At 38.2% G+C, this 20,775-nt stretch overlaps 1 protein-coding gene across 1 annotated transcript; it reads left to right on the top strand.

Moving 5' to 3' along the window:
* Positions 1 to 1,522: 1,522 nt before the first annotated feature.
* Positions 1,523 to 20,389, top strand: il21r.1 (interleukin 21 receptor, tandem duplicate 1). Its single transcript, XM_073486150.1, has 11 exons — positions 1,523 to 1,915; positions 3,844 to 3,980; positions 8,110 to 8,311; positions 8,666 to 8,784; positions 9,095 to 9,200; positions 10,567 to 10,757; positions 11,250 to 11,383; positions 11,504 to 11,699; positions 11,924 to 12,023; positions 13,924 to 14,017; positions 18,028 to 20,389. Exons 4-11 carry the CDS (start codon positions 8,724 to 8,726, stop codon positions 18,769 to 18,771), a joined length of 1,626 nt encoding a protein of 541 aa, XP_073342251.1. The 5' UTR covers positions 1,523 to 1,915; positions 3,844 to 3,980; positions 8,110 to 8,311; positions 8,666 to 8,723; the 3' UTR covers positions 18,772 to 20,389.
* The last annotated feature ends 386 nt before the right edge of the window (positions 20,390 to 20,775 follow it).

The following is a 20,775-nucleotide window of genomic DNA, read 5'->3' as shown; positions in this document are numbered from 1 at the left end:
CTTACATTTTTTGATTTGTGCGTCACCTTTTGGTTTGCATAAAGAGAAGTATTCAGATTCTGTACTGCATTTAAAATGTCAGCTCCAGAGAAACATAGAAGCACGTGGCCTAAAGCGTAAAGTATGTCAGAAGTAAAACTACTCATTGTGTGTAAAATGATTCATTTTCACAGTGTTGTGTTTATCAGCTGCTCTCCAAACAATGGTTGCATTGCATTATGGGCTGCTCCTTCACACCCCTCTGTGTCACCAGGGTAAATTTGTTTTCATACCAGTCATAAAGGTTAACTTGTAACTACATCCTCTGTATCAGTTCCTCCACCAGCTTCCAGTCTATCAGAACAACAACAGCTTCAGCCTGCATCTTGTGTGATCTGCCTCAGACTGTAAGTATTTTAATGATCTAACGGGCCAGACTACTGGAGAAATCATGTTTTAATAACTTTTTGCATTGTATCTGTCAAATGTTACTGCATTTTAAATGTAGCCTAACTGGGTTCAGAGCTGCAGAAAGTAACCAAAAGGGATACTTGAGTAAAAGAAAAGATATCGAAAGTCATCCGAATGATACTTGAATTAAAGTCTGCAAGTGTTATTTCCATTTTCTACTACTTTATACTTGCACTCCACTACATTTTGGATGCAAAAAATTGCACTCCACAAAACGTATTTGCTTACGTTAATTACAAGTAACTTTGCATCAACGTCAATATTTAATTAATTAATTTTATCTGCAATTGGATCAAAAATGCAATGAATGAAAAATGCTGAATATGGACTCAGGTAGTCGTGGACCGTGGTATGATTTAGGCCTCATGTAAAAATGCGTGGGCAACAATTTACTTTTACTTTTGTTACTTAAGTACATCTTCGAGAGAAGTCTTCTTGTCCTTATTTCATTTAATTAACAAACAATGAGCACCACAGTCTGCAGAGTTTAGAGCTAGAGAACAAAATGCAGGTTCATTTATACACTTACTTTTTTTGGTGTTTTCCACCAACGGGGTCTTTTCTCCCTCTTTAGGCGCCTGTGAATTTACCTCATAAGATTGAGAAAGCAAAGGGGCCTTCACCTTTTAACTCACTGCCTATTAGGACTTCTAGGGGAGTTTTTGCACGAACAAGGCATTTAAACAATACTTTAGGAGTGCAGTGAGTCTGTCGCCAGGCCTTGATCAACATCTGAGGCCATTTAAGCACATTTGACAGTAAATGTGTTTGCATGTAATACAATATGTGCGTGTAGTTTTGTATGTGAGTATGCATGTAAAAAAAAAAAAAAAAAAAAAAAAAAAAAAAAGTCGACTTTGAACTTTGAACTTTAATATGGTCAACTGGTTATTTTCCACCTCAGCCTGACAAGCCTGAGAGTAGGTTGCACTACCACCATTGCACCACATGGTGGCGCTGTGGGTCTACCACGTCTGTAAGCTGAAATACAGCTGAAACTCACATGAAGAAGTCGTCGTCTGCAGCAGCAGAGACTTTTGGCTTACTTTCACTTTTAATGGGCGTCTTTTTTATGCAGAAAAGTAGTCAAAAATGTACACGTAACTAATTTTCTCCCAGTGAAAACATCAATTTCTGACACTAACAGTTAGTTAGCTATTAGTTATTAGACAGTTAACTCAGTGTTAGTTGTTAGCTCATCAATTAACTGGATATGGATAATGACTCCATATCGTTAAAGTCGAAACTGCTCGATTTAAGTGTTGTGAACGTGGAAATGACAACTAAAGAGGACTCTGCAGGTGAGGTGAGGATGGACGAGTGTCACCTGGTGGTGCACGAGAGGGACAAGTGGCTTTTTAAATGGAAAATGGAAAGGAACTGATGGTTTTTACAACGTACAGCAGAGTTAGGAGAGAAATCACGATGTGAAAACGAAACCAGCAAGACACGATGGAGTTCCCCAGTGAGTAACACTTGGATATGATTGTGTTTCTACTGTGTATTCCCGTTAAGGTACTAAAATTAGGTCGCTCTCTCTCTCTCTCTCTCTCTCTCTCTCTCTCTCTCTCTCTCTCTGTGTGTGTGTGTGTGTGTGTGCAGCAGTCATAATGCTTCAACATCATTTGGCTATTTTGAAGACCAGTAATAATAATAATAATAATAATAATAATAATAATAATAACTTTATTCATAGAGACTTTAAAAACAAAGTTTGCAGACTGCTTTGACAGACAAAGCAAAAACAGGAAGCTCATGAAGATAATATAACAGAACAATACACCAGGGGTGTTGCCACATATATCGATGTCGATATTTAAAAATGATAGTATTGTGTAAATAATCCATCGCCTCTTAAATCATTTCTGTCCCTTTCTTTCCTTCTTATAGCAGATGGTGGTGATATACCTTAAAGGTGCACTATGTAGTTTTTGGGATCAGTAGAGAAAGATCTTCAATGAATGTTTTTTTATTTTGTGCCAAATTAAATAAACAAACTGTCTTTGTTTTCATGACTGAATAAACAAACTGACATTAAAGGACAACACAGTTTCATACTGTTTTACTTTGTTTATATGTGGCGGACCCTGCCACCTTTCTAGCTTCAAACAGTGTCCTGGGACCTTATTTTCCTCTGAGAACAGCTATAGAAAAAATAAAAAATTCAGAGTTTGTTTTATTACCTCGTTAATTTTGTAAATATTGAAATTCTGACTTTGAATTTCTTTTCCGAAACTACATAGTGCCCCTGTAACGCTGGTTGCCACCCGTCATAAAATAGAAAAAATCATGAAGTGTAGTTGTGTTTGTACAGTTATGGCTACCGACTCTCTCCACCTCCCCACACTTGTACTTTAAGTGTAATTCAATTGACAAAACACACAATTCAATTTAGGATCCATTTTAAAATTCTTTTATTTGCTTTTAAATCCTTGAATGGTCTTGCCCCGCCCTACCTCTCTGAGCTTCTACACCCTTATACCCCCGCCCGCTCTCTCAGGTCAGCTGATCAGCTGCTCCTGAGTGTGCCTAACACCAAGCGGAAGCTCAGAGGGGACCGTGCCTTTGCTGTGTCGGCTCCTAAACTATGGAACGATCTGCCTCACTACGTTAAACAGGCCTCTTCCCTGTCTGTTTTTAAATCTCTTCTTAAAACCCATCTCTTCTCCTTGGCCTTTGACACCCGGTAAGACGTCGATTTTATCTCCTTGTTTTTATTGCTTTGTATTGCGTGGCTTTTACTCATGTTTTTGTTGTCTTTTAATTTATTTTTGTATTTATATTGTATTCTTCTGTACAGCACTTTGGTCAACTTTGGTTGTGTTAAAGTGCTTAACAAATAAAGTTGGATTGGATTGGACAATAAACAGCGTTAAAGATGAATTTGACTGATAGCATTATATCTTCCCAAATTTTCTATAGATATCAGGATAATATCGCTATTGTGAATTTGTTCAGCCACAATTATCATGTAATGAAAATCTGATATCCTGACAGCCTGTAACATAACAAACAAGTCTATAAGAGGTGATTTCAAAGAAGTCGTTAACTTTTAGAGCCTTATCTCTGGTAGGTTGGTCCAAAGTCTAGATAGTCACCTTTAACTAGTGGTAAAATTTCAGAGTTTAAACTTGTCACGTGCCTATGATTTGTCATTTTTATTTTGTTGTCATATTTTTGAAGCATGTTTACAGTTTCATTTCTTGCTTTTACACCCTTAATATGAATAATATCCTCACCTCCATCCCAGACATTGAATCATTTGTGGTTTGACTTCTAGTTTCTCCAGAAAATCTGTTAGCCTAAAATATATTGAAACTACTTCCTCCTTGCATGAAGACACGGTTCTCTCTTTGTTCAGAAACATCTTTCCCTCTGTGTGTTTTGAAACAGCAACGCCTTCATCAGCCTCTGCAGAGTGCAAAGATGGCAATTCTGCAACCTCTGCAATTCATGGCCTACTTCAGCAGCATCCTATTCTCAGGTGAACAGCATGGGTTGACATGCCAGAGCTATTGAGGCAAACAAAGGTACATTATCTCAACACTTTTTTCTTCATTTTTCATTGGTTGGAACTCAAAGTTTAAGCTGATATTGTATTTAACAGTGTGTCTGTCATCACCCATTATCATTGTGCGTTGATATAGATTTTATTGTGCTTTTTCCAAACAGATGAAAGAGGCAAAGTTTTTAACATTTCAGTCATTGAAAAACAGAGCCACAGCCTAGGAAATCAATGGGAACCACTGGGTTTACATGTAATGTGAGAGATAACTTAATAAGCTCCCTCATGGAAACAATAACCTGGGATAAATGGCATGACCAACAGAAATGCCGAAATAAAAACATGCTCCGAAAGGTCTCCATACACTCAAAAATTCTAGTCTAGTCTAAAAGAGAAAATGTTGCAACAAAAACTTCCTTTCTCAAGACAGCAAAAATATAAACAAGCTTCTGTTTCAACACAGAATAAGTTCTTCATATCTGTTCATATTAGTGGAAATAAACAAAAACTGAAAATAAAAAAAATATTTCAGGCAGCCTGTTTACTTTTTCATATGTTGGTCATCTACATTACGCCACAGTCTTTCATCCACATCACACCTGAGAGAGACTCTTTACATTGGGCTCCTGTATTGCTGCTGCAGATTAAAAACTGAAGTCGCATTGTCCAGTATGACACGTGCAATCTACGGCTTCCGTTTCCCACCTCATTGCCCCGAAATCACAGCTGCATTTTTGCCTCTTCACACCTCTATTTTTTACAAACCATCCAAGTGTGTCCCTCCATACTGATCACGGCCAAATGTTTTGCACATTTGCATTCCTCATACAGAGAATGAGCCAACACATTAGAAACTGATTTCTTCTCTTTGGGAACAAAACTGAGAGTATTATGATCAGAGGACCTTCAGGTGAAATCTGCACTTCTGTTAAATGTGGTGCAAACCACGCTTGCTAATGTATGTGGGCGAAATCATTCAATCAACAACTGAGATGAACTGTGGCCTGCAGCAGGTTCCAGTTAAGGCTCATTTACAGTGACCTCTAGTGGCAGTAAAATAATTGTACAAGACACTGCAGCTGCATTTAGCCCAATGGCTGTAAGCTTTAGGAACGTCTTGGGCATCAAGCTTCTGAGGACGCTGGACATGACTTTAGGCTCTAACCTGCACCTGAGTTGCAATAAAATGAGAGACACAGGAGCAGCACATTACAAGGAACTACAGCATGACAAGTAATTCATCCTCTGCATTTAACCCATCCTAACTCGCAGCTACAGTACAGCTAGGCTGCAACTTGATTAATTGATTGTTGAAATGGTGAAACACACCTAATTAGGTTTTTGTTGATCAAGTAATTGATTAATTGACTAATAATAAACTTTATTTATATAGCAGAGTTGACAAAGTGCTTTGACAAACAAGAAAAAGCAGGACACTTGGAAAGCCAATATTACAGAATAAACACTCAACAGTCAAGCCAAACACAAGGAAGATAAAACAAGAAGGCAGAGCAGAAAATGTAAAACACAACAAGACAATATGAGTCATGATAAGTAAAAGAATAAAAGCCATAAAACGGGCAAGATCACAGAAACATAAAGCGAGTGGAAATGTTATTCAAAGATAGAGATAAATAAAAGAATAAAATCAATAAAGGACGATAAGAAGACAACATCACATCAGAGGAGTTAAGAACAGAAAAAGTTTAAGGGCAGTGAAAGAATAGAGGATAACTAACTGCTGCAGCTCCGCAGTGCAGCACCTTGAGACCAACCCCAGTTTTAAACCCAGTGCCTTGCTCATGACCAGTGGTAGATGTTTTAATAGCTGTGATTGATTAGTGGCAGTCTGTATTGTAGGAGATTGACAGGGGTGGTGTTTGAGTTTATTTGTGAGAAATGTATCAGTTAATTGTGTGTGATTTTAAAAGAATGACAACTAAGATCAGTGATTCGATCTATGCTTGGAATAAGTCATCACTGGTTGAACTTGACTCACTAACTCTTGTGAAGTTTATGTTTCAAGTATGTTGCATCAGCGAAAAGGCAGTTTAACTTTAACACCTAAAGGTGCAATCTAATTTTTCTTTCTCACAGTGATTTTCTGCCCTGTCCTCAGACGACCTCCCCATTGCATTGCATAAAAATCACTTCAGACATTTAACCGCCACTCTTCAACACAAAGACTTCGGCTGGCACATAATTTTTCCACTCCCCCACAGAATCACACTCCGCTTTGCATTCAGCTAAAACGTGTTTACTGGAAACAGTTTAATTGTATTTGGTTTACTGCATATAAAATAAAAAGTGATAGTAAATGGGCAGTGAGGTGGTTTATGGGGGATTTTGATTCATGTAGTTTCGTTTTGCAACTTTGACTAAACAAATTTTAAGTCTCTCTTAGGCTTATATTAAACAGTTTAAAGTGTGACACGAACCAAAATCCTGAATTTTGTTGTGTCGCTTTTTGCATCTACCAAAATCTGACTCCCCTCTGAAACCAAAAATGAGAGTTGTGACACACACCAAACTCACTTTTGGCATATCTCGACTAGGGATGCACTAAATTGATTTTTTTTCAGCCGATACGATAACCAATAATTACCTGACTCTCATGGCTGATACCGATAAAATAACCAATAATAGAAACTAACATTTTTATATTTTAAAAATAAATTGCTAACCTGTCATACATGCACACCTGAGTGTGAGAAAAGCTAAGATTCAGTGAGCAAAGATGTTTTATTTGATATTCCATAGCTGTAATAAGACTTTTTCCCTCGTTGTTGTGTTTGTCTTGTAAAAAAAAAACAGTGATGACGTGTGGCTCATGTCTGCACTGCGTGGCTCTCCACAGGTGCATCGATTCGGCGTTATGAGCGCGAAAACAGCGTGTTTGTTGTTCTTCTTCTCTGTTTTAATTGGATGCTCACAAAACAATTTTTAAGGTGCATACCACCACCTACCGTGTGTAGATGCTGCACTTGTTAAGTCAGCAAGTCAAGCAATTTGGCTTTGTATTATCAGCTAGATTTATCGGCTGTAATTTCTTTATCTGCCGATAACAGATTATATGCATTTTTCATTATCGGGCCGATAATTTATCTGTCCAATATATATTGTGCATCCCTAATCTCGACCTCTACTACTTATGTATAAAGTCAACTATAACTAGTGACAACAGAGGATAGATTAGGGAGTCAAATTTTGTTTGGTGGCTTTAAGCGTCTGCAAAAATCTGAAGGGGAGTCAGAACACAGGAACAGCTTCACAAAGGTATTATTTATGGTTCAGCTTTAGCTTTGGTCATGGACCACTAATGCGATCCGACGCACCGCAGGTGTTCAGCTATGTGTGGTTTTTGCGTGATACACTGACATTTTGCTTTGACTAACGTCTGTTTAATGACATCAGATGAGACACGTCTGCACACCTACTTGGTGATCTAAATATCACAAAAGCCCACCAGTCGTACAAAAAAAAGCTGTTGTTGCACTTTTTTATAGTTCCGATTTCACACTAATAGACATGGATCATGTTTAATGCTTTAACTCCTGCAGGAGAATGTGTACATGTAGCTGAAAAGGCTCTGCGTATATTTAGATAATAATATTATAATATTTAGAGCTAATTTAGTTATTAAAAGTAAGCTCTGAGGGGCTCTACAGCTGGATTCTGACTCATTTGGCTTCATACAAGACACATACTGGGAACTGCCGAAAACCCCTAATAAACTGTTATTGTAGACATGTAGGAGTATGATTAGGGTCTTGTGAAAGCAATCAAAAAGCATCTCGGGTGTCAGTGTTTTGACTCATTTCAGTACTGAGACATGTATTGGTCGTGTTTTGAGTAAATGGTAAATGTTCAAAATGGCATGAGCGGGGAGGTGTTTTGTAAAAATATATATATATAATTTCTGAAAGTAAAAACACATTGTTTTGGAAAGAAGTGGTTGTTTACAGTTCATGAAAAGTCTGTGTATTTCCGTCCTAATCTGAAACTACTTAAGAACTTGCCTACAAACATCCTATATTTTTTTTTCCTTGCTTGGGTGTCACAAAAATAGTGACAGAATTATTTTGTAGAGAATACTTTTAGTTTCCTGTTGCCAATTCTTTCTTTTCTGGTTAACTTTTGCGTATTCATAGCAGCAGTGTGGATGTTGTGGGAAGGTACCTCTCAGACGCAGCGAAAAGGGTCTGAAACCACATCCTTAGTCACGCCACTGATGATGACGCCTTCACTGTGACGAACCAGAGCATGTTCCACCAGACGGTCTCACAAAGGCGTCAGTGCATCGTTGACTCTGTAAGCTTGTTGACTGGAGTGGCAGAATTTGACATTTGAAAAAAGGTAAGATGGTGTCATGCTTTCATCTTTATTAGAATAAGAACAGGAAATGTTGATTGAAAATGATTTGTTCAAGATGGTTTGAGAGATAAGTTGTTAAATTTAATTACCATTTAATTCTGTCGAGTAAACGTTAATGCTTGTTAATAAATTTAAATATTGACGTTAATGTGAATGGTGCTTACCACATGTGAGATTGTAGATGGATTTTTGAGGCTTTGTCGATTTTATAACTAACCTTTGTCCCAGTTTAGCAGCAAATCCCACCGCAAAAGCTGAATCTTTTTTTTTTCTTTTAGTGTTTAATCATTTTATTTATCTACAAAACAAATCAATAACCAGTATGTCTATACTTAGTTTCAGCTGCTGGGCTTCCTCCTGTCTAACCAGCGGCTGATAACAGTGGGTTGTCCCCATGGCTCTTCCACCTGTTTTCTTATTGTTGCTGTGGGACCTCACTTTGTTCAGTCATGGTGGTGAGTTGGCTTATCTAATCAGTATCTTGTTCCTGTATTGATATGAACTGAATGACGAATGATATGACAAAATTTTTCCCCACTTAACGTAATCAATTCAAGATGAGCTTAGTATTTTACTAAAATACTAAAATAAGTGTGTTTTTGTCTTGATGGTGCGGCTCTGGCCAACTTTTCCTTGAAATTGAGTTTTTAACTTCAGTAAAATATCAATTATTTGTCAAATAAATGATTTACTGAGTTAGACATTCATGTTGAATTTAAATACAACCTTGTAAGATGGACTGCATTTTTCTTTTTTCTGCTGCAGTCACGTCTTTTTGCAATGTCACCTGCTCGACCGACTACGAAACTTCACTGAACTGTTCCTGCACAGGCCCTCTGCCGACATCTGTCCTCATCAACGTCAAGTGCAGGTACAAGTTGTCTCACACCACAAGCTTTTAATTCCAATGATAGTCTCGGAGCTAGCTGTTGATTTCCTTGTCTGAATTACAAATAATTATGATAAGGATCACCAAGTTGGGTCATTGTTGAATATTGTGCTCCTTGTAATTGTAATATTACCAACATTTTGATAGATCGTAGGCCGTCAGTCACTTTCGGGTACCTTTTGAAAATGGAGTCGCTTCTGAAGAATTGTTTTGATCTAATGGAAATTCTGTAGGGTGCTGATTAGACTTTTGACACAGTGCACTGTATTGCACTTTCCTCAGAGCATTGCTGCAAAATTTCCATCATAATATTTAAATTATTAACACCCTTCACTGAGTCATAACATCCAGTTTATGTCACGTTTAATTGTCAATGATGTAACATACAGCCCAACTGGTTATGCAATTATGAAACCAATATATATGTTTTAAAGTTTAAAAAAAAAAAGGAATTTGAACACTTTTTACATAAAAAATGTTTACATTCGTCGAAGGATTCCTCAGTCAGATATGTATCAGTCCCTGGTGGACAAACTATGTAATGACTACGCTGTTTCTAAACGACCGTAAAGACTCAAACAGAGGTTTTCAAAGTGAGGGGCGGGCCGTCACAGAGGGGCTTCAAAGGGGAGGCTGTTTGAATGGAAGCGAGAAAATATTACATTAATTATTACATTAATTATCAAAGGCGATCATGTAGAAAAGTGTAAAGGTGTGTGATCTGGGCAATTTTTCCACTTTCCCAGAGTCCGAAACTAATAAATGCTCTAGGACGGACCTTTTTAATGTATTTCTATAGTCTGCAGTTATGTCAAACAGCAATATTTGGCTGTCATGGCTCGATTGTTGAGTGTCTACAAGATCAAATAGCATACTCATGATCATCCAGGAGTTGAGCTAACCCAAACAAGTAAACTAAGGGGGGTGAGGGGGTGCCTTTTTAAAGCTTTTTCTGAGGGGAGGCCCACTGTCTCAGGCTTTGAAAACCTCTAAACTAAGCAAAAATGGCAGCAAAAACAAAAAATCATGTGTTTGGATTTTGGACTGTAAATTGAATTAGCAATCACTTTAAATAATAAATAATCATTACGTTTTAGATAATCGAGAAAATAATCGCAAGATTATTCAATAATGAAAAAAAATCATTACTTGTAGTCTTCTGATGTGTTGTTCAGGCTTTAGTAAAGAACTTTAAGCTGCTAGATACTGAAACACACCAGCATGAAGCATCACCGTGAGGTATTAAACCTGCACTGCATCTGCTCTGTTCTAGAAAAACCGCTGAGATGAGATGTTGTCTGATGGCACATGGCGTCACTGATTATAACACACTGTTTATCTGTTGTAGGGGTGAAGATGGGGCTGAGGTTAATGACTCCTGCGAAGTCACACCACCTCAATCCTGGTGTGTAATGTCTCCGGATATGTTCATTGACGTTGCATCCATTGGAACAAATTGTAACTCAACAGTCATTCAACATGATGATTCAGTAATAATGAACGCTGTTGAGTCATCCTCATGGGCCCTGAGTGATATGGGTAAGTTAAACTGATAATAATACTCGATTTGACATTTCATTGTTCGTCATTTCTGTTAAACAAATAAGAGGATAACACAGAAATGAAAAGAGGTCACAGCAATTACTTCACTTTTGACATTAAAATACGTGTGTTAAAGTTGTTGATAAGAAGTTGAATGTGGATTTCTAAGAATCCAATCAGTCTGAGCTTTTCTTTTTACACATTTTAGATGATGTGAAACACTCCAAACCTTTTCCCTCTCATTGAAACCTGCAAACGATTTTCTGTTTTGTTTAGGAGTTCAGAAATGTTGCAATGACAAGAATAATTCTGGCAACTTTCCCAACTTACCAAAATTGCAAACGCCCACCCACCTGCTTCACCCTCCATTTTAAAACAAAAGCTAAAAATGATGTTCAACTGCCACTTGTGGTGTGGAGTATTATTGGCATACACACGTTTTAAATTTCATAATTTTCCCCTTGTTCTCTTGGGACTGTACTTTCACAGTGAAACTGCCGCCTCCTTTTGATGTTAAAGTTACAACCACAGAGGGGCTCTACAACTTCTCTTGGGTCCACAACGATATGGAAGATTGTCTCGAGTACACAGTGCGCATAAGAGAAAGCAAAGACTTGTCAAAGGTAATAATGATAATGATAATGAAAGTGGACTTCCGAGTCCGTTGCAGTGTTTTACCGTCATTTGTTTTTGATAATGACCCTCATGCAAATCTCTGCTGTGTTTTTGTTTCATTCTCACAGGATCGAGTTTATTCCCTTTCTGCAAAAGAAACGCACGTTCTGTTAGAACACGAGATGCTGCAGCCACATTTCAACTATACCGTGGATGTCCAGACCAGATACTGTCCTGGCATTCTCTATGATGGTCCATGGAGCGAGTGGAGCTCCACTGCGGAATGGACGACTACAGAGTCTTCGACTTCTGCAGAGACTGAAAGTAAGAGAGCATTGTGCCTTCGATCCTGGAACCAGGATATAATTAACCTTTGTCTCGTGCTGAATCAGACTGTTGAGGCCAGTCACAGATGTTGTTTTTGTTAAGGTTTTTATGCTTCAGACCATCATACGTGTGTGTGCTTCTGCACTGCTCCACCATACAAACTTTTCAGAAGCACGTTTGCAAAGTTTGTTTATTATATAACTTCTGTTCTTTTTTTCCAGATGATATCTCCGTCACAGGAGTTAATTATTTATGGTTATACATCGCCCCATCCATCATTCTTGGCCTTGGTCTCCTGTTGATACTGTACTTTAAAAGAAGGTAAGTACTATAAACGCTGGAGTTACTTTCTTTTTCTGACAAGTGTGAGAATGTCAGCCCATTTCTTTTTTAAAGCACGTGCATGTGCGATTCGTAATGCTCAAATTCCATATTGCAAAACTACAGTGGAGTTTGCCACTTGCTAATCATAGAAATAAAATGCGGAAATGGTGTTAAAGGCTACATTTCCTTTTGATTGCACACATAGCTGAATCGGCATCCATTGCCCAGAAAAATAGCTCAGCAGAATGAAAGCAACTTAAATCTTAAGGTCAGCAACACTTGTCTTCCTGTAAATGATTAGTAAAGCTTCTCACTGCTTCAATCTACACTTTCCTGGCACCACCTCCCACATATAGAGAAACCACTGCTGTGCTGTACGTGCAGAAACACAATGCACTGAAAAGGCTAGCAGACATAGGAAGTCATGCAGAGCATCAGTGTCAGAGAACCGAGAACACCTCACTGATAACGTGCACACAGTTACATGAAACAAATACGAGCTCAAAGTCGTAGAGGAACTTTTGTGCTCAGACAATTTTCAGTTTGCTTCACAGACATCTGTGATATTCATTCAGCTTTCAGCTTGTGAGGTAGACTGAGATAAAACTAATCCTACCTTCATGTTCGCTATAATGTTCAGTTTTTGTTTTAGCAAGGTGTCGATTCAACCTCATGGTCATTTTGGAGGCTGCAGTTTGTGGTTTGGTTGTATTTTTTGTCCACTGCTTTTGAGGGCTGTCAAATATATCGATAAAGTGATACATATAGATTCAGAATATTTTAAACAGTTTCAGTGCTCAGTTTCTGCAGCATTATATTTAGTGGTTATAAAGTCTTTCTGCTGTTCTCTGCTAGAAGCAAAGAAAAGAGAAGTTGTATCTATTTTCACGGTATTGTATCGAAGTTAGGAATTCTAGTATGGTGACAACACTGCTGCTTTTATATCAGTTACCGGAGACAAAATATTAGAAACGTGTCTCAAATCAACAGCACCAGAAAACTGCAGCCTCCAAAGTGACACCTCTGTGAAACAGCTTCAACAAAAGCTTTTCATTTTAATTTTCTCTTGCTCTTGAATACAATAGAATAATTGTCCAACCGGCCCGGGACATTTTTCTTTGCCTCACCAATAAAAACAAAAACGTGACATGCTTCGCAAATCATCAGGAATACAGCCATAAATGTGAACGTATTTCACTGAAATCTCTCGGCACAAGGATATTATAGTGCAGTTTGGTTATTTTATGGTACAAAGGATCCCTTGTGTATCTTTTCGTTTACCAGAGGTGCTCTGCAGCAGAACAGAGAAGATGATTTCGTCATTATTTTTAGTTTCCTTATAAAAAAAGGTCTCAGAGTGGCTCCTTTCAATTTCACATCAACATCGTTTTAAGATGCATTAGTTTTAGCTAGATGTACTGAATAAACTGGCAAGTGAGTGTATTTCTGGCGAGCTAAAAGCAATGCCTGTGGAACAAAATGGGTTAACAGAAACACTGCACATTAGCACATAATTACCTGAATTACTTTCTAAGCGCTCAAGATATAAGTTAGAAGTGGAAAAAAATAGCATTGCAATTATTTTTGACAGATATTACAATATGATTCACTGTTATGGAGATTGATCATTTTTGCACCACAATTGTAAATTGCACTGAAAAAACTATTAAATCATGATGTGACCTGAAGGCCAGGGCGTCTCTGCACCACCACTGAACTTCATTATGACGATATTTTTTCGTCCCACATTCAATGCTTGTCAGAAAAATTGTTAAGAATCATGCTTAGTCTTACACAAAAGTGTGGCTTTGACTCAGCTTTGCACTGTATAATTAATTTATTTCAGTTATTTAATTGTTTCCTCTCTTTTAATAATACAACTTTATATCTGTTTCAGGTATTTGTGGAATAAAATCCAAGTGATTACATACATCCCCAGGCCAGATAGGTTTTTCAAGCCCCTCTACAACAACTATGGAGGGAACTTCAAGGTAAGAGAAAGCAAAACTCTCACAGTTCAGTAGGCTTTGTGTGTAATTTCCAAATTGGCCCAGCAGGTGTTGCCCAAGAGGGGACTTTTGGCACATCTGGACCCTGCTCAATGGGACTTTCCCTTTGACTTCACATTTAAGGTCCCCATGACGAGAATGACTCAGTGTGCAGGGGCTTCAAGAGGCTTTTCGTTTTTCATCTGTCTGACATACTGTGGGTAGATACTTGTGTATGACACCCCAACCTGTTCCACCCCAGTGGAAAATACCCCTGCTACATCGATTTCAGATCTTTGATGTGTCATTGTGTGAGGCTAAAAACAACCTGTTTTTCACTTGATAGGTGCACAAAGTGAAAATAGTGTGGTTTACATGTCTTTATTTTCTTACGGATGTTTCTATTATTATCTTTTCCATCACCTTTGTATATTTTCCCCTCATGGAAATTATTCTTTCTGTCTTTTGACAGAACTGACTTACATATACTCCTTCTTAAATAACAAAAGAAACCAAAACTATGAAAATACCTTAAAATATGTACAGAATACATAACAATGGTTAAAATGATCAGTGTCCAGTAAAGAAGCAGCTGTTAAATAGTTGAAACCCAGATCAGGGGAATTCAGTCATAGACTTGAGTGTTGCTGTCTTATATATTTTATCACTATGAAAAAGGTTTTCCTGGTCCCATGTCTTTTTGATGATAAAACAGGTCTAGTTGCTAAAAAAAAATACAAATAAATACATTCAGAAACATTGCCTTTAACAAGCTACCAGGACTTCTGTAAGGCTGTGTTGTCAGAACTATGCAGTTAACGCCCTTAGACACGCACCCAGCACGGCTGTGGTTGCAAAAACTCCCGCAGAGTTGATACAGAGACAGGGTGGGTGTGCCTGCTCAGGCCAGTTTATTTCTACGGAAGGACAGATGGATGTGTAGAATAAAATAAAAATAACATATTTTAGACTGGGGAATAGTTTTTTACATTACATTGCCTGTACTGGTTATATAATTTGCTTTAAAATAGATTTTATTGAGTGTGTTTGTGAATTTTGAAGTGTGTGCGTGCGAATGAGTTCTGATTGGATTCAAAAAACCCCTTGTGAGGTAAAAGCCTGAGTGCTGGGAGGGGTGAACATCAACCAGATTTTTCTGGGAAGTTGCAACACTAAAATGTAGAGAACGACTGTAGACGCCTAAAATAAAAGCACGAACCTAAAAAGGCCTGACAGGTGTAGCAGTTTTAGCTGAGTGAAACAAATGATAAATGCCTCTGGTGTCACCTGGTTCATCAGTATGTCACTGTTACTTATGATTCCCCGTAGAGTTTTGTTTTGTATTTTGATACTTTATCTGTTAAAAACATTCCTCCATTCCTTACAATATCATCACATCATCTGTATTGGAGTATTCTGTCAAAAACATTGTGATAGTTCATCTTGTCATAATTGCTCCTGGACACAATTACCTCTGAATGGAATAATTTAACCTCAACCAGCCTGTGAGGTTGAGCTCAGTGTGGAGTTACAAACATTGGTCAGCAGAGTGCGCTGCTGCAGCAAATGACAAGGAGGACATACTTTCAGAATGGAAGCTAAGACAGATAACAACATAGAAAAGAAAAAAAATGAAAAATGAAATTCTCTTCACTACACTAAATGTGCTAATCTGCCCTAAATGAGGACCTTTTTAAGATATAATTAGATTACAAGCAAAATGCTGTCAGGCAAAGCAAACTTGTTTACAAGCTTAAAACCACACAAACATTGACACTGATAGCTGCATGTGCCTTTTTGAGGACTTCATTAGTGGACGTAGGAACAGTAAAATATGTTGACAATAATCTATAATCTACTCCGATCTCTGTCATTAAACAGTTTCCATGTTTTGATGACAAGATTTGGTCCCCAATGTTTAGTCCTACATATTTTCAAATAATCCACTGAGCACTTTAAATTCAAATTTGCCACCAATCTCAAATCACAATGAGTATTGTTTTATTAAAGAGGTTCACTCATAGTTTACATGTAGTTTCATATTCTCCTGCCCAGTTTGAGGATATTGCACTCTCAATTTCATCAAATCAATCAAAAGATCACATCATCCTAAATCTGGTGCAATTATAGGTTTAAGTGCGAGAGTGAAACAACACGTCTTTACTGTATGGAGCTTTGTGAGAGGTCTGAAGTTCTCTAAGTGCAGTCCTTGTCACGCTTCGGAGAGATTTAATCTGCTATATTTTATTTTTTGTACGTCGAATCTGCAGGATCACTGCAGCAGGCTGAACCTCTTTTATAAATCATTGTTCTAGTTTGACGGCACTATCTTACTCTTGTGGTGCAGACTGTTTGCTTTTTCTCAGCGGATCAGAGACGTTGTGAGTGATGTTGACGAGCTCTGTATATCAGGATGTGGTGGCCTTTGAAAAGACTGATTCATGCTTATCTGGGCATCACCTTGCTGAATGGAGGCATTAGTTGGCTGCAGAGGCTTTCAGTAACATGCAAGTGTTGAAGTACAGCCACGTAGATTTGTGGGGAGTCCTACATTAAAAGTATATCCTGGTAAAACTCAAGTATTATATAAATATATATATGAAAATGGGCTTTTTTTCATTATGTTTTTGAGTTAATCCCTGCAGTCTGTTCATGTTAGGCTGATCCACTCAGTTTTATTTGATTTACAGACTCTGCTAGACTAGAAAATGCTCTTGTTTTATCCCTAAAAAGGCAATATTTTCAACATGCAGGTAGAAGAAAACATATACACAAGACAAACGTTCAGACACTCAGGTATTAATGAAAACTGATGTCCTTCCCTCGGGGAACCCATGAAATATTTCCCTGTACTTTAGCATCATGTTATGCCTGTACTGGGCTAATTATAAGATGTATGTGGTCCTTAACAGTAGCAGCTTAATGTCAGATGAATCCGGATGAACACCGTGAAAGCCCCAAGTAATAGTTTCATGTAGGTTTGCGCCAACCACACGTTCAATCAAGTAGTATTGGTGGTTAAACGCGTGCTGAACACCAAAGTAGATAAAGAGTTTCTTCCCTTTGATAAGTTGTGTGAAAATGCCCTTATGCACTTTATTTTCAAATATGCAAATAGAATTTTTTTTAATCAACACACTCATCTGCTTTCTTGATGAGAGCTAGATGGAAAGTACAATTACCACTCGTGTGACTGTGAGCTAAAAATGAGGCTACAGGCAACCGCTGCTTAATTTAGCTTAAAGTCTGGAAGCTAGCCTGTCCAAAGGCTAAAAACATCAACTTACCAACATTTCTACAGCTCACAAATGAACACTTACTGAAGAGTAAAAATGGCCAGTTTGACCGATATATTGTTGGCCGATGTTATTGGGCAGTATTGGCCTATCGATCGTATCGGCTTGTATGTAAACCTTTTTTAAAGGTTATAGTGCAGAAAAAAAGTGGAATAGAATTTAAAATGACTAAATTCCCAGTGAAGTCTACTGTTCCATTGCAATGCTGTCATTTTATATAATAGTTACAAATCTGTGTCACAAATGTTTGATGACCAGATTTGCAGGATCACTGCAAAAGATTTATGTTTCAAAATCAATTATCGGTCGGGCTCTAGTGGCAATATTGCCTCTCGTTCAATTCCATTCTTTTGACGTGCAAAGGAAGAAATTAATACATTTGCATTCGTTGGCAAAGCAAATTTGCATCACAGCTTTGCATGGAGTTCAACTTCATGGGGAAGTTTGAGTTCCCAAGTTGCAACCTCAACCACTAGCAAAGACGTGTGTGTGGTTGACACCTCAAGTGGACTATAAACCTGAGTTCCGTGCACCTCACAATTTGCACAGCCCGCATTCACCATCATTGATGTTCACTTGCATTTTTACAGTACGCACTTGAGAGTGGTAATTCTTCTGATCTAACGCTCTGCAAGAAAGCAAAGAAGCAGCTATTCAGTGTCACCGTGTTGTTAGTCCTGTACTCCAAATTAATGTCTTCCATTTGCTCTTTTGCAGGACTGGGTGAAGCCTGTATTCAGCGAGTACGATTACATGGGGACCAGCTCACAGGTTCAGATGAGAAGTGAGAAGCAGCCCGACGTCCTCCAATGGAACAATGAGAAACCAAGCTACATGGATGACAACGAGACGAGACAAGGTGGTCATTTCCTCCACGTGCTGCAGCCTCACAGCAACTCGTTGCTGTTCTTCCCGGACGGCGGCAGTTCACAGGGCACCGGTCACTCCACTGGACACATCTCCATCCATACTGTAACCCTGTCTGGAGAAGAAGAGTTTGAGGAGGAAGTCGCGTCACAGAGGTCCCTCAGAAGTTACCAAGATGGAGAAAGCTTTGGTTCATTTAGAGAAGACAACAGAGAACAAGCTGGCTTTGATTTAGAGGAACATCAGATGGCCAGGGGGCTATTACCACATCGTGAAAACCAAATATCTAATGAACTGAACTTTCAGCCACATGTCCAGCTTAACGAACCAGAGAGGGTATCACTTGATTCATTCGTCTCAAACGAGGCGTCAGAGGACGGCTACCCTCACGTGGACTTGGACACCATTGACAGTGGTTTTGGAGAGTGCAGCAGCCCAGGAGCCTCAGACTCAAACAGCACAGAGCAGATAGACTCTGATTCATTTCCTGAGCACAAAAGCTCAAATTCTAACTATGTCAAGCAGTGGATGGTATGTAGCACTATTCAAGAAGACTCCAGCAATGCAGAGAATGAACGCCATGAAATACAGTGATTAGCTTTGCTGATTTACTGAGACAATTGAAATGAGTAGTGCTGTTAAAAACGATTTAAAAGATTTCCTGATATTTCCAGAAAAAACACTTGAACTTAAAGTAAACTGGAAGTATTTGTTTTAGTTTGTGCACTTTGTTTTATGTATATAGTCAGATTTTTTTGATTTTAAATTGTTTGTTCTCGTGTTATTTGCTTTTAAAAGACAGTTCAAAGATACAGTAGAGATTAGGTTGGAGAGAGAGGGACATGAGGTGTATGAAGTCCATCACTTCTATATTTATCGCCTAATGGGGCAATTTGTAAGATATGGACAGAATTTTACCTTTAAAAGATCCAAAAAGTGAACTAAAATTACCAACAGAGTGTGAAGACACAGCAGTGTTGACTCTATGTCAAAGACATCTATGTATTTATTTGCAGAGATGTTTACTGCAGTTAGCCGACCCGTCCTGTCCTGTAATACCACTTATAGTCCCTGTAGTTTCAACTGGGAGGTGGCTACTTACACTGTAGTCTAATAAGTAAACAAATAAACTCACAAAAGGTCATGAAAGGAAACATTTTTATACCGATTTACCGTACTTAACAGATAACTACAACCAGACACTGTCTGAATTCATGTTTCTTTCTTTTACTAAACTAAGACGAGCTTAATTGCCACGTTAACTCATCGTCTGATACATTTAATTCAAACTCGACATAAATGGGAAAAAATTTGTCAAAACAGTTTTGGTTCATCTTTCCACAATCAAATCTGGTTTGGTCAAAATAAATCCTCAACGGTTTTCCCTTGTTGCTGACTCCCGGCTCTCTCTCACTCCTCTGCTGCTTCATGATTCTTCTACTCACCTACCATGCCTTCTTGTCCCCAGAGTCATAGTCCACAGTCACCACTGCACTGTCTTAAGTCCCAGTCTGGTATCCAGCCATGTTTACTGGGAGGCTGCTGAGCCCATTTGACCACACTGACTCCCCCGTCATCCGAGGATACTGTCCTCCAGACTCCAGCCAGCTAACAGGGCCACTTAGCTCCATGGCTAACTGAGCTACTATCTTACGACAGCTAGTTGCTACTACCAAAGACACATACAGCAGAGTGGATAATGAGCAGTTGGGCTCCCTTCGACTTCTCGCCATTTCTTATTCTTATTCTCAAATTACATCTTTAAAGTGATGAAACTTCACATTTGTAATGATCTTTTAATTATTTAGTTTGCTAATTTAGCTTTTTTATTTTGAAATGTATTAATTTATTAGTTGATGATTAATAGTATAAAGTCTACCATTTTCTAAGGGGACACTTTTGGCTCCAACATGTGATCAGATGTTGCATATCGCTTTGATTTATACTACTGGAAGCTGTTTTTCTCTTTTTTGTCACTGTACATATAGCTTCATAATGTCATGGTCATGCATGCTTCATTGGCTGCAGCACTACAGCACCAGCAAGCAAGATGCCTTATCAAGATGTCTGATAATGTCTGTTTTCCTTGCACATGCATTTTGTCAGTAACCACTGCAACCATATGTCCTGTTTTTGTGCAAAGTCAGTATAAAGTGCAAACTTGGAGCAAATGTTTATCATCTGTACACACAAGAAAATGATTACTACTGTGGTCTTGGCCTCATTCATTTTGTTCTTTCACCTTGAGTTATATACAGAATGTTTGTGGAGTATATTTGTTCTGTTTTACAGAATTGCTTTTATAAAGTTATTGTACATATAAAAGTGCAGTATTTTACTGTCCTAGTGGGAAAAATATGTAAACATTAACTAAATTAGTATTGTTGATGTATTTTGTTGTTCTGGGTCCATGTTCATGTTGTCGGAAAATGTAATTCTGACATTACATCGTGATATTTGAAGTTTTAGAGCATCGGGAGTTGGAAGATACACATCTGGTAAACATCTCTAATAGTGTGTCTGAGGGTGGATTTTTCCTTCTGAAAGGGTTCCTGGTGTGGGAGGGGGAAATATGGCATATTTACTTTCCAGGTCCAG

This window comes from Pagrus major, chromosome 17, assembly GCF_040436345.1.
Source record: "Pagrus major chromosome 17, Pma_NU_1.0".
NCBI classification, from domain to species: Eukaryota; Metazoa; Chordata; class Actinopteri; order Spariformes; family Sparidae; genus Pagrus; species Pagrus major.
Note: the sequence above shows the minus strand (reverse complement) of the source record. Positions and strands in the feature narration are given on the sequence as shown.